The sequence below is a fragment of the Aphelocoma coerulescens genome, chromosome 17 (assembly GCF_041296385.1).
Source record: "Aphelocoma coerulescens isolate FSJ_1873_10779 chromosome 17, UR_Acoe_1.0, whole genome shotgun sequence".
Classification (NCBI taxonomy): domain Eukaryota; kingdom Metazoa; phylum Chordata; class Aves; order Passeriformes; family Corvidae; genus Aphelocoma; species Aphelocoma coerulescens.
In genome coordinates this window covers 5,679,787-5,693,771 of record NC_091030.1, presented here as the reverse complement: position 1 = coordinate 5,693,771, position 13,985 = coordinate 5,679,787, and the positions used below count along the sequence as shown (strand labels likewise).

The 13,985-nt window shown below is 60.5% G+C and overlaps 1 protein-coding gene and 1 long non-coding RNA gene across 2 annotated transcripts; one reads left to right on the top strand and one right to left on the bottom strand.

Annotated features, from left to right (window-relative positions):
• Window positions 1-958: 958 nt before the first annotated feature.
• LOC138119698 (uncharacterized) lies at window positions 959-8,031 on the bottom strand. Its single transcript, XR_011155588.1, has 3 exons — window positions 7,968-8,031; window positions 7,639-7,732; window positions 959-1,594 (listed from the first exon to the last, which is right to left on the bottom strand). It is a non-coding gene; the product is annotated as an uncharacterized lncRNA (long non-coding RNA).
• An 805-nt stretch (window positions 8,032-8,836) lies between these two features.
• On the top strand, window positions 8,837-10,133 carry IER5L (immediate early response 5 like). The gene has a single exon (XM_069031709.1). It carries the CDS (start codon window positions 9,125-9,127, stop codon window positions 10,112-10,114), a length of 990 nt encoding a protein of 329 aa, XP_068887810.1. The 5' UTR covers window positions 8,837-9,124; the 3' UTR covers window positions 10,115-10,133.
• Window positions 10,134-13,985: the final 3,852 nt, after the last annotated feature.

Here is a 13,985-nt window from a genome sequence, read left to right as displayed (position 1 = left end):
AGACTGCTGTGAACTGGCCACAGCCAGGGCAGGACCCTTTAGTCTGCTTGTCTCAGCATCCCTGAGGCAGCAGGCTGGCTGCATCCACAGCACAGTAACATCGTGGGCTCCCTGCAGCCCAGGTTCCTTGTGGGATGCAGCAGCCAGGACTCCCCACAGGCAGCCTGTCCCACTCCACTGTTTCCTTTTGCACAGAAAAGGATGTGATACAGACTCTGCTGCAGCCCAGAAGGGTCTTTCTGCTGCCCTCAATGTGTCCAAGAGGTCACAGCTGCATGGGTTGTGCTCCAGCACCCAACCACATGAGTCCCTGCACACAGGGCAGCCAGGTCCAGGCACAGCAGGTCTCTCCAGATACAAGCTCTGATGGGCTTCAGCCCTTCTGCTCCCACCATGTCACTCAGGCCCCAGGCACTTTCTGCACTCCAGGGAAGAGTTCCTCTGCTCTGCATATGAATTTCACCCAGATAACTGCAAAACCAAACAAGACCAGCAGCCCTGCCCACTGCCAGCCACGCCAGACCAGGCATCAGGCTGGAAGCATTTTGGACACCATCCTGAACTCATAGCATGGACCAGTCAGAGCCCAGTTCCAGGCAGGAGCATGTGTTCCTAATGCTCTCTCCAACACCCACACCCATGAAGGAAAAAGGATCATGTACAGCCCCTCAGCAGGCAAACATCCAGGCTGTGAGGAGGCTGAGCTGCACCCAAAAGCCCAGGAGCAAAAGGCTCAGCCAAGAGCACTGGGCTCATCTCTGCCACCCAAGCCCTCCCCTTGCCTTCATGCTGGTGATAACCCATGGGTGAACCACAGTGTGTGACCCTAGGAAGCAAAGGCAGGCCTGGGCCATCTGCCCCAGAGTGTCACCCAGCATCAGCCAGCTCAGCTGCCAGCTCCCTGCAGCACCACAGCCCCCCCCCCCCCCCCCCCCCCACACACACCAGTTGCGTTTGGGTGGTTATTCCTGCTTTTCCAGTCAGCAAGGTTCCAGTACTGCGCTCCACCAGCCCCTCTCCAGCACATTCACCTGCCACAGAGATTTCATCCCCCTCTGCCGAGGCTCAGAGGGGCGTGGAGGCAATGACCACCAGCACAGGGAAGCAGGGACAAAGCAGTTGAAAGCAGCCAGTGCCAGCCTGCAGCTGCCCAGCTTCGCTGGGACAAGTGTTTCACAGGCACCCCCATCACGATCCCAGTACGGGGTCGCCCACCCAGCTGTGGCTCCCACCACACACCCAAGCCAGCTCCGGCTGCCCCACAGCAGGCGGGAGCTGCTGAGGGCTGGATGCTCCGCAGTCATCTGCCTCCAGGTTTGCACAAGCTGTCTAGAGGTAGCTGCTGGCAAGGAGCCAGGCAAGCCGCGGTGGCTTTGATGTGGGTGTCTGCTGGGCACATGCCAGGGCCGGGCCAGGGTGTTTAGCTGGAGGCACCGGGTGCTAGACTGAATTATGCCGGAGGGAGGAAGAAATCTCCAGGTCACGGCTGTGCCACAGTGGCATGAGAAATCTGCCGCGCTGCCCACGTTGTCGCTACTCCACACTTCTCTCCAGAGCTCTTTATCTACGGCGACCATGAGCAGGGACGTCTTCCCTGCAAGGAAACAGATTTTCCGTGGTATGAAGAGCGCTGGGGGGTTCGGCACCCACACCCCGACAGCTCCGGGCTCCCAGACAGAGAGTGCCGGCAGGAGGATGCTCTGGAGGGGATGCAGGACCAGAGCGGTCCAGCGCAGCGCAGCAGCCCCGCGGCGGGCGGGCCCAGCACCGCGCCGGCTGGCGATGCCCAGGCGCCGAAGGAGTTACTGAGAGCGGGAGATGTCGTTAATAAGGGAGGCCACGCGAGTGATTTTTATCTTTAAAAAGCCCACAGCCCGGGTTGCGCGGCTCCGCTAGGGAGCTCGCTCGGGCACAGCCACTGCTCCTTTAAGGTATATAACAACAAAGTGGGTGAACACGCTGGCTCCTCCCCGAGCCGGCACATTCCCTCCGGGTCCCCGCGCCCCAGCCACGAGTGGCAGCGGGGACCCCCCACGCCAGCCCCCGGACTACCAGTCCCGGCACACCCCGGGGGTTTGCTCCCTGCCGGGGATTGTAGTTCTGCCGCCGTCTGTCCGTCCATCCGCAGGGCACCGTAAGGCCACGCTGCTCCCGGCCGGAGGGGCTCTGCTCGGGAAAGGCTGCAGGTTCCATGACAGACGAGCAGCCATTAACCCCTTCGGAGCCCCGTGCCCGCTGGCAGCACTCCTGGAGTCACTTTCAGCGGGGAAGAAGTTCCCCACTGGGACCTCACCGCACCCGGGGCCAAACTCCCATTCACTACCCCAGCGTTCGTTCCCCAGGCGAGCCACAGCTCCAACTTTACTACAGTTTTTACCCCAGCTGCCCTCCCTACAGATTTGGCAAGAACAGGGAGCAGAGTTTGGTTTGGTTTGGTTGCCATCAATGCCAAGCGTCACCTGGCACTCCAAGCCCTGGGCAGGTGGTGTCACTGGAGATGAGCAATGCCCAACACAGGAGTCACCCAAGGGTCCCCCGCACCAGACACGGCCTGTGCAGTAAGACGGGCTCTGCCCTGCTCTGATGAATATCTAGAAACCACTGGACAGGGGAGATGGAAGGGGAAACAGAGGCAGGATTAGCCCTAGATCACAGGTGCCTGGTCTCCACCCCTCCCAGAACCCTATAGCAGCTGATGCCCAGCCTCCTCCGAGCCTGCTGCTCCCATCGCCAGCAGGGAGCACGATTACAAATCCCACTCAGTCCCCAGCAAGTCCTGTCCTGCTCCACCTTGGATAGACGGGAACAGGATTTGCAGGTAACATCCCTCATTCATGCTTATGTTGGAGACAGACTTCCCAGTTTGGGTAAGGACTCTGCTCCAGCACAGCCACATTTACAGCTGTAACTCGGGGTCAGACCAAGACCAGGGATCAACCCTTGGCTACACAAATAAAGACTGCAGGATAACTGACCTAGCAATTAAAATAAGGTCTCTATCAGATACCACATCCCAGCAAACAGCACTGGTTGCCCAGGGCACCTCACGGCTCCTGAAAGTGATGCTTTGGGGCAGCAGCAGCGAGACCCCACAGCAGCTGCAGAGAACCACCAGCTGCCAAGGGAGTCCCTCAGCACAGACTTGTTTTCTCCCCCACAGTGTCAGAGGAACTCCCAGGATCCCACATGGCCCCAGAAGAGGGGTGAGCACCGTGTCTGTCAGGGAGGTTTAATGAGCTCCTTGGCTGGCAGGGCCCAGGGGACCACCCAGTCCAAGGTGTGAAATGCTCACTGGAAGGAATGGACCCCAACTTCACCCCCTCTTCCAAAAAGGGCAGCTCCTGAGCTTGCCCTGAGCAGCTGTAGCATTCTGCAGTGGTTTTGCAGGAAATCAATGGCCTTCAAATGCCAGAAATAAGGAGACAAGGCACCAACAGCAACCAGCACAGCTGGACAGATTTGTTAGAGACGTGGGGAAGTGCCTGTGCCAGGAGCTTTACAATGCAGAGCATCACACAAGCAGCTCTGGGCATGAGGTGAGCCACGCAACTCACACCAAGACCAACCAGGACAGGACACTGCAGCCTCTCCATGAACACCCACAGCTCTGCTTACACCATCAGCAGCTCATTCCCCTCCTCAGCTCTAGCAAGGAACAGATCTGGTACTGCCAATTGACCTGTGGGCACAGCAAGACATCAATGGGCTAAAACACATCAGCACAGACAGAAACCCCCTTCTCTTTTGGGTCACAACACCAGCTGGCCAACACAGCCAGCATTTGCCCCCTTGCAGCAGGATAAGCAGAGCCCATTGTGGAGAGGATCAGGTGGTAGCAATCACCTCCTCAATTCCACCCTTCCAGGATAAGTCAAAAGAAGGATCATACAATTCCCATCCAAGGGACCTCCCAACACTATGGTAGGAGCACAGAAGGCACCAGGAGAGTTTGTAAGCACCATGTCGGGCACAGGTGCTTGGCCACCCAGCAGTAAGAGGCAATGAACCAATGGCAGGGAAGCTTATGGAAGCACCCATACCCTGCACAGCAGTCCCCAGGGTACCAGGAACACAGGAAATGAGTTGGTGAATTTAGGTAGGAGGAGACCAAATCAAAATACTGAGCATGTCATCCATGCCCAGTGCCACTGTCGTGCTTGGGAGGCATTATACAGCTCCCCGCCTAAGAGCATGGAGAAAAGATAATTAAATGGATGCTTTTTCAGTATGGTTTCTAGCCCTTTTTCTCCAGGATTTTATACAAAGTATTTGACTATGATACCAAAGCTGTGAGAAAGAGCTAACAGCTACCACAGCGAGGTGACAGCCCTACCCACAGCCCGCTCAATCAATACAGATGGTTACGCTTCTCCAAGGGCTGCTGGCTTTGAGAGCTGACATGGCCCATTCCCCACACGCTGCAGCAGAACCTGTGGGTCTACCCTACAAGTCCCCCCAAGATGGGGGGCATCTTGGGGAGCCAGGCAACATTGAGCCTGCCCAGCACAGAGGAGAAGGTGGCAGAGGCCAGCCCAGCTCCAAGAGCTCAGCCTGAAAACCTTGTTCTGGCTTGTTTTCCCACTAGCTTTGGGTGCCTGACTTGTAATAAGTAAGCCTGAAAAGCAGGCTCCTTTTCAGACATGCCAGGCACCCGCAGCTCCAGCTCATAGACGCGTCTCCAGGGAGTCAAGTTCCAGGTGCACCCAAAAAACCTTGTGTTTCAGCCAATACCCAAAGGCCTCCCTTTCCCTGTCTGAGAAAAGCTGGGCAGTACCCAGGCCCAGGACTCCGAGGCTCAAGGGGAAATTGCTTTATAGCAGCCAGTCTAATTGCACTGAAATTATGAGATCAAGCAGTAAATTCACGTCTGTGTTCGTTGCTCTGGGTGGCAAAGCTGCACTGGCAAGCGCCTGATCTCCAATCGCTGCAAATTCACGTTTCATTGGAATGGGAAGGAGGGGGTTAATGAAGGAGAGCATTGCCAGTTGGAAGTGCTACCTAAAAAGGGTTTCTCCTACTAGCTGAAGCAAAATGGTTTCTCTTGCCAGCTTGTTTACTCTGCAGCTGAGAGCAGCGGACCGCCAGGTTTTGCTGCTGGAGCCCACTGCAGGATCGATGGCTGCGAAACCGGCCCTGGCACCAGGACATCAGCAGGGCTGGACCAGGTGTGGTACTGCTGCACCATCCCCAGCCCAGGAGCAGCCCCACAGTGCCCACATCACAGGCAGTCCCCAGGACCAGCATCATTTACACCAGGAAATGTGTAGCTTAGCCCTTCAGAGAGCAAATCCTGGGCCCATCCTCTTCTTCTTTGGGGAAATAATGATTCTCACCATATAAAAACCAGCCAGGTAAAAACTGGAATTACATTTAACCAAGATGGTTTTAAATGAACTGTCCACTACAGCAGTAAGGTTCTTAGGGCCCTTGCCCATGGAAAGGGCACTCAAACCCCAACACCAGGGAATAGGGATGCTGGACAGGACACACAGGTTTTCCTGAGAAAGGCAAGCACCAAACCCATCCTGCCCCACCTTGCTGCTGCAGAGCCAGAAAATGGACAGAACTCATTATCCTCTTTAGAAAAGCAGAGCTTGCAATCATGTGCCAAGACAGGTATCAGCCAGATTCCTGTCTCTGGGAGATTTTGGAGTTCACAGGCCAAACTGAAGCAGCGTGGCTCTCGCAGCACACAGCCCATCCCAGCTCCAGGATTAAAGCCACCGTGTCTGCAAACAAAACATTGGCACCTGGCAGGAGAGCCAGCCAGGGAGGAGAGCCAGCCTGCAGCTGCCACAGCCCCGCTGGCCGCAGCACGGTGCCCGGCAGTCAGCGCGAGGATCAGGCCCACGTTTTATAGCCTTTATATTAATTACCCAGAGTCTAAATAAGATTAAAGTTTTAATTCCATCTTCATCTCCTAGAGGCTCCTGCTGTGCTCTCGGGTTTTCCTGGTGCCACGAAGCTTCTCAGGCAGTTACAGCAGAGGGCACTTCTCTGACAGCCAGAGACAGCAGCAGCTCCTGCATCCAGGGCTGCCCCACGATGCCCGACCGGCCCTGAGGATACACCACCCTCTGCACCTCCCTAAACTCAGCACTGCTGCAAGCAGAGCTCTGCAAAATCCATCTGACCCTTCACTGACATCCCCAACTCAAGGCCAGCAGGGCCACTCGATGATTAAAAAGCAGAGGGCCAGCACTGGGCAGTGTCCTGAGCCCATGCTTGAGTTGTAGGCAGGAAGGTGAGCAGGAGCTTGAGGCAGAGTGTGTCTTCCAGGGCAATGCTTTGTGCCTGGCACCATCCATGCTGCCCAAGCCATCCCATCACAGTCAGCCAATGGGCAATTCAAGCTCTTAGCCTGGACCACCTAGGCTGGAGTTCTACAGCTGGAGATGGGCCAGAGAGCAGCAAACGCCAGCTGAGCAGAAGAAATCACTGCCTGCTCTGGGTGGAGGATGTGGCACAGGTTGGCAGCAGCAGCGCTCGCTGCCCTGGTTCCCCAGTGCCCATGAGGACAGAGAAAATGCTGCAGAGCTGCAGCTGGGGCTCAGTCCACAAGCACCAACCCCAACAGCCCATGATAGCAGAGCCTTTGATCTCACTGAGCAGCAGCAAGATCTGGCACAAGCCACCAAAGCACCCAAAGCTCAGCACTGCTCTATGCAATGTGCCCAAACCCCAGTCCTGCTGCACCCCATAGTATCTGCCCAGACCAGCTCCAATTATCACCTCCTGGACCCCCAGCTGCTGTGCAGCCACAGCCCTGGAAAAGCCAACTTGCAGCCAGGGAGAATTGCAAGGGAGAGAGACTGGTGGAGGAGAGGACGGACACAGCGTAACCCCCCTATCTCCAACACTGCCCGTACCCACTGCCTTGAGCTACAGCCATCCCTTTGGAGGGGGTTGTGATCACTTTTTGCATTATGAACAAGGAACAAGAGCATCCTACCAGAGCTCGGGAATGCACAGAGTGTCATTCACCCCAGTTTGCATGGCTGAAGGCAGATTGTGGAGAAGGTTGTTCCATGAGCATGCAGGACTTAGCCAGCTGCTCCTCAGGGAGAAATGAGCTGCCCCAGCCCAGCTGCTGCCCCAACCACCCTTCCACAGGAACAAAATCCTCAGTGATGCTGGGCCTGCTCCCATTCCCTTGAGTGGAGGACATGGTCAAGCTGGCCCAGCAGAATACAGCCAGGCCAGGAAACAAGAAAAGCCTCCAAGCATCCCCCTCAAAACCCCCCACAGAGCCCAGGTTTTGCACAGTGAGCTGATGACCCCAGTGATCACCTTGTGTCACTGCCCCTGTGATTTGGAGTTTGGGCTGCACAGCAGGAGCAAGGGCTTCAGGGGCTTTCTTTCCAGTGGGCTCCCCACAACGCACAGACATGAGGCTGCCCATATCTGCTGCTAAGGTATGCATGCCAGGGTGACCCCAAGGCAGGCACCTAGCCTGGAGGCCCTCTGCAGTCAGTGGGGAAACCCCCTCATTGCTCCCCTACCTTCTGCTTTCTACAGAAGATGCCGTTTCAGAAGCAGCTCCCATTGCCCCAGCACTGCAGCCCCTTCCTGGCAGCTCACAGCCCCTTCTGCCACCCAGACACTGCAGCCTTCTGCCCTGAGCTCCCCAGCTCTTACCTGGTGAACAAGGGCTGCTGCTCTACGGTGTCACCAGCTTCCGCGGGTGCTGCTGCTCCCCAGGCACGGTGGTTGGGTGACTGGGTGACTGCGGCTTTTAAGCAAAAAGTGCGGGGACACCCCTGAGTCTCTGCATCCCCTAAACCCACCCCCGAGCCCCTGCAGTCCCTAACCCCATAGGGACCAACCCAGACCCCTCCCCTCACACCCTTCTGTGAGGAAGAGCAGGGGCCGCGCTGCCCTGCAAAGCCAACACTGCCGTGTATCCCGAGGCGGGACGGGAGGCCCTAATTAGCCCATAATTAACCCGAGCGCGGTCCTGCTCTCACTTTGGGGGAAAACCAGGTGTGATTGGGGCACTTTGTGAGAAGTGACTGATACACGGTCCTGCCCCCACGTCGGGGGAAAGCCCTGATTCCCCTCCAAACGCGGGGTGATGGCCGGAGCCCTCCGGGCAAGACAAGGGGCGTCCGTGCCGAGGGCTGTCGGGGCGCGGGGGGACCCGGCAGTGCTGGCATGCAGCCAGCACCGAACCGGGAACTCCCGGGGCTAGGACAGCCCAAAGCGGAGCGGGGCATTCCCCCCGCACCGCCTGGGATGCGATCCACAGAGAGTGCCGGGACCACCGAGGGTCCGTGCTGAGAATACGCCGTGCCCGGGGGTGTCACAGGGCGGGACGGGGCGGGGCGTGACGCGCCCCCGCCCCCGCGGCTGCTCGGGACCGCCCACCGGCGCCGGCACCGCCCCTCGCTCACCTGTGCGAGGAGAGCGGCGCAGGGAGGCTGCGCCCCGGCCCCGCCGCCGCTCGGGCAGGACTCCCGGTGCCCCCGGTGCCCCCGGCCCGGCTCGGCCGAGCCCCCGCCGCCCTCACGGGCCGCGGCGCGCCTGACACCGTTTGAACGGCACGAGGGGCCCGCCTCGCTCCTATTGGCGGCGCCGTCCGCCCGTCAAGCCGCTCGCCGCCTTTCCATTGGTAGCGCCGGCCCCGGGGGGCGGGGCCCAGGGGCCGGCGCAGCGGTATAAAAGGCGGGGGCCGGGCGGGCGGGCGTTCAGTGTCTCCGCGCGACAGGTACGGGCGGGCGCGGGGGGGCAGCGCGCGGGTGGGCGGGGCGGGCGGGAGCGCGCGGAGGGGCGGGCGGGGGGCGGTGCCGCGCGGGAGGGCGGGGCGGGGGCGCGCGCGGCGCTGGTGGCGCTGCCCGCCCGCGCCGTCCGTGCTCGGAGCGCGGCGGCGGCGGCGGCAGCAGCGGGAGCCCCCGGCGATGCCCGCGCTGCTCCCGCCGCTGGCCGCCCCCTGAAGACACCCCTCTCTATTTCCCCCCCTTCTCCAGCGACCTCAGGCTCTGTCCCCCCTTTTCCCCTTCCCCCCCTCCCCTTTATTCCCTCCCCCCCCCGCCTCTTTATCCTCCTTCCTTACGACCCTCCGCACCCGCCCGGCTGCCGTGTGGATGCGGGCCGGGGTGCCTGGCTGCGCGGGCGGCGAGAGCCGATGCTGAGGGGCCGGAGGAGGATGGAGTGCACCCTCGATGCGCAGAGTTTGATCAGTATTTCCCTGCGGAAGATCCACAGCTCCCGCACGCAGCGAGGCGGCATCAAGCTCCACAAGAACCTGCTCGTCTCCTATGTGCTCCGCAACGCCCGGCAGCTCTACCTGAGCGAGCGCTACGCCGAGCTCTACCGCCGCCAGCAGCACTACCCCGACGGCGCCCCGCTCCTCGCCATGCCCGCCTGCCCACCGCCCGCCGCCGCCGCCCCGCCGGAGCTGGCGGCACTCCCGCTGCCCGCCGACACGCAGGACCGCGAGGCGCGGAGCTGCGGGGCTGCGCGGGGCGGCGCGGAGCTGCTGGAGGTGCCGGTGTGCGCGGCGCCCCCGGAGCTGCAGCGAGCGCCCTGCAGAGACTCGTCCCCGGGCTTCTACCGGGCAGCCGGCAGCGCCGGTCCCGGTGGCGGCGGCAGCGCGGCCCCGGGGCTGCTCTACGCCGCCGGCTGTGACTTCGGGAGCGGCGGGGCCCCGCACTGTAGCAGCCGCACCACGGTGCTGGATTTGGACACTCACGTCGTGACCACGGTGGAGAACGGGTACTTGCACCAGGACTGCTGCTCGCAGTGCCCCTGCTGCTGCCAGCCGGCACCGGGGCTCGCCTCCCCGCCGCCCGCGCCCGGCACCAAGCGCAAGTATTACCCGGGGCAGGAGGAGGAAGAGGAGGGGGTGGAGGAAGGGGAGCCGGGGGGAGGCGGGGTGGCGGGCGGCCCCCCCTTCGCCCCGTGCACCAAACGCGCCCGCTTCGAGGAGTACAGCGCCGAGCACCCCCAGGACTCTTCCAACATCTCCAACTTGATCTCCATCTTCGGCTCCGGTTTCACGGGGCTGGTGAGCCGGCAGCAGGCGGACTCGGAGCAGCCCCTCAACGGGCAGCTGTGCAGCAAGCAGGCGCTGGCGAGCCTGGGAGCCTGGACTCGGGCCATCGTCGCGTTTTAGAGAGAAGTGGGGGAGCAGAGGGGGTGTGTGGGGGGTGTTGACAAAACGGGGGTGCGATCCGAGGGACGGCGGCTCCGGAGGGGGGACCCTGAAACAAAGGCAGGGAGGGGGGTTGGGGCGAGGGGAGGGGGGGGTGCCGAGGGGTGCGCAGGGGAGGCGGGAGGGCAGAGCCGCGCTAGTGTTTTATAAATTGTACAATAAAGAAAAAAAAATCTAAGATCTTGGGACTTTATTTTTGCAGAGATGAGAGAGAAAAAAAAAAAAAAACAACAACAAAAACAAGCAAACAAACGAAAACAAAACAAAAAACAACAACGAAGCACCTATTTAAATAATCCTCTTTGTGTCCGCTCGGGTTCTCTTCACGGCGCGTTTCCCGGGGCCGGTGCTGGCGGCCGGTAGCGCCACGTGAGAGCCGGGACCGGCCCCGGGACCCCGCGGCGGGAGCGCCCCCGGCCCCGCTCCCCGCCCCGGGCCGCCCCGCGGGTCCCGCCGCCCCCGGCTCGGCGCGTTTCAGGGTGCGGACAGGGGAAAGCCGCTGCTGCCCCGTCGCTTTTGTGCGTTTCTTTGTATATTTAAAAGAAAAGGGGGAAAAAAAAAAAAAAGGCAGAAATGAAAACATTTCAACTTTCCTCCCAGAAGAAACGTGTGCGATGTGACTTCTTCCCACCGCTTGTGCCAGGGGAGCGCTGGAGGGTTCTGAGAGCTGAATTTGGGGAGGGTGGGAAGGGGAAAAACAGGGGGCCGGGGGTCCCTCTGGGCTGCGCCCCGCCACGCCGGGGAGGGGGCGAGCCACCCCCGGCAGCCCAGAGCCTCCGTCTCGGTGTGTGCTTGTGATGCCGCAGGTAACCGTGTAGCACGACTCACGTCTCCAGTGTGTGTGTCGGGTCTGACTCTTTTTTTTTTCTTTTTTCCCCCCTCTTTTTTTTTTTTTTTTTTTTTTTAACTGTTCTGGTTTCAGCCTTCCCAATCATAAAACCAGCATTGTTTGGTCTTGTGAAGAGATTGTCTCCTGTAGAGTCTCTTGATTTTTTTTTTTTTTACATTGTTTTTTTAAAGAAAAACCTTTTGTTGTAAAAAGGTGGGTTTTCTGGTCGTCGTCCCCTCCTCCTTTTTTTCGCCCACTCCCAACTTCACTATCAGCACTGTGTGTAACTGAAGATGCTTTGCCAAACGGTCTGTTGGGGTCTTCTTTTTTTTTCCTGCTCCTTTTTCTTTGTTTGTAAGCCTGTATTTTTGTGCATATGGAATTGTATATCACCGGGTAAAACTGTTCAGATTTGTTTAAATTTATAATCTTAATAAAAAGTCGATTATAAAGTTGCTGTGCCCTTGCTTTCCTTCACCCCGCAGCCCGCTGAAGCCCCTCCTGAGCCACCGCTTCCCCTCTGCACCGGGGAGCCTTTACCGAAACTCCGACAGCCCCCCGTATATCCCCCCCGGCCCCGGAAAAACCCCTTTGTCTCCTCCCCAACACCATCCCGATTCACCCTCTCCCCCCACACACACCCGCAGCCCCCCCGGCTGCCAGGACGCAACAAAAGCCCCCCCTTGGGTCTGGCCGTGCCGCTCAAAGCGAGTCCCAGGTGGGGAAGGGGCCGGGGCTCGGGTCCCCTCCCCGCGCCCCGCGGCGGGGGGAGCAGCCAGGACCCCCTGGCCCTGCCTCGACCCGCACCTGGGCAGCGCCGCCGCCTGCGCGCCCCCCGACGCGCTCGGAAGTTTTTTTTAAGTTGGAGTTTGTTATCCCCGCGCGGGGCCGCTGGGTGGTGCGGGCGGGTTTTCCTTTTTTCCCCCTTTTTGTGTGTGTGTTTTTCTCCTCCCCTCCTTTACCCCACAGGAACGAGCCGGGGCCGCTCCGTACCCCCTCAACAACCGCCGGCCACCTCAGGAGGGGAGAATTATTATTTCTTTTAACTCTCAGCATAACTCGCAGTTTCTAGCATGCAGCGCAAATCCCGCAGATAGAGCCGTCCCTCTGCCCCCGCGCCCCCAGCATCCTCGGGACCCCCCCCCCCCAAATCAACATATGGACAAAACCTCCCTTCCCAGCCCCGCGCATCGCCGCGGGAGCGCAACCTTCCCTCCTCCCGGGCCGAGAGACCGAAGCCCTGGGATCGCGGAGCGGGGAGGGGTTGCGGAGGGGGTCGCAGCCGCAGAGGAGCCGGAGCGCGGAGCCCCCGGCCCGGCTGCGCCCCCGCTCCGCGCCCCGCGCCCGCTCCGCGCCCGCAGCGCCCCCTGGCGCCCGCCGCGGGACCCGCAGCGCCCCGCGGGGCCGGGGGAACGGGGAGGGAGGGGGCGGCCCCGACCCCACGGCGGGGCAGAGGAAGGGGCAGGGGAGGCCGCGTTGTCCCCAGCCCCCGGCGCTGCTGCCCCGGGGCAGCCCTGTCCTGCTCAGGACGCCGCAGGGCTGAGCGCCGCTCCCCTCCGCTGCTGATCCTCCAAACAGCCTCCCCTCAAAAAAAATTACAATTGAAAATATAAACCCTGTAACCCCCTGCCCAGGCGCAGAGGCACTGCTGGAGCACTGCTGAGCGCACTAGCGCCCTGCGAAACTAGAGCTCGATGCTTCGACCAGGGGAAATTAACCCATGGGGCCGTCGAGGATCGCCTTCCCTTCCCCGGCCTCTTGGGCCGGGACCCCCGGGGCCTCCACCGGCTGCATCCCGCTCCCTTGCCCCGGGAGTCGAGGCTCCCCGGCATGGAGACGGCTGGAGAGGGACCCCGGCAGTGGGATTAGCTGAAGCAGCAGCTCCTGCATCCATAGCCCTGGCTGCTGCAACACAATGTTTGGGGGAAGTTTGAAAACCCAGGTGCTTCTGAGGACGCCCACAGGTCAGCGCAGCCGGCTGCTGAATCTTAAACCCAAATCCTTTTCCCACAGCCCCTGCTCCAGGCAGCCCAGCCAGACGGGGGAGAGCTCGCTTTAGCCCAACAGCCACATGCACACATTCATCACCCTTCCAAACCGCCTCCCATCTCCCAGACCTCGGGGTTTCCCGTGATAAAGGGGCCATCAGCAGGAGAAACCCCCGTTCCTGCAGGAGTCCACCACCCCAGGCGCACCTATCCCTCCAAATCTCCCCTCTCCCGGGGGCAGCCAGCTCTCGCCCGCCTTCACAGTGGAAGTTTCTGGGGCTTCACTCAAGGTTTCAAAGGCTGGAATTGGCAAAGACGCCTCCGCATCACCGGTACACACACGGGGAGGGGGAGTCGGGGTGCATATGCCACAGGGACACTCAAAAATCCCTGTCACTGAGGAACGAGGAGATCCCACAGCTCCGCGGAGCCGCGAAGACTCACACGCTCTCGGTGGCGCAGTTATTTATTTATTTTAAACGCTGGTACATGACATTTCTCTTCTTACGAAGGCGGCAGCAGCAGAAAGCCCATCACAGCCTCTCCTGAAAGCAGAGCCTGGAAACCAGAGTCTCATCTGCATATTCATAAGTACCTGATAAATTAATCATGATGGCAGAAGCATTCAGGCTAGAAGGGAGGTGACAGGGGAAGGTTGCACCCCCCAACACAAGCCCATCCTCACTCTCGCACACGCTCCTCGTCTTCCAGGCACAAAATGTTTTGATCCCTTCACAAGTCTGCTGAACCCCCTGGGTGCTGCGGGGAAAGGGGGCTGTGCTCCCCCAACGCCCCGGTAGGAACCCACCACCTCGCCCCCCAACCCCTCCGGTCCCTGGCTCCGGTGAGAAATGCAGAGCAGATGGGCTGGAGCAGGGTGGAGGACCCAAAATCTGAGGGAGCTCAGCTGCCACCGCCGCACCCCTCAGCCCAGCCGTGAGCTCTGCTCTCATGCCAGTGCCTGTCCCCACACCAGCTCTGCCCCAGGGCGGTCCAGCGTGCCCCAGGACTGCCC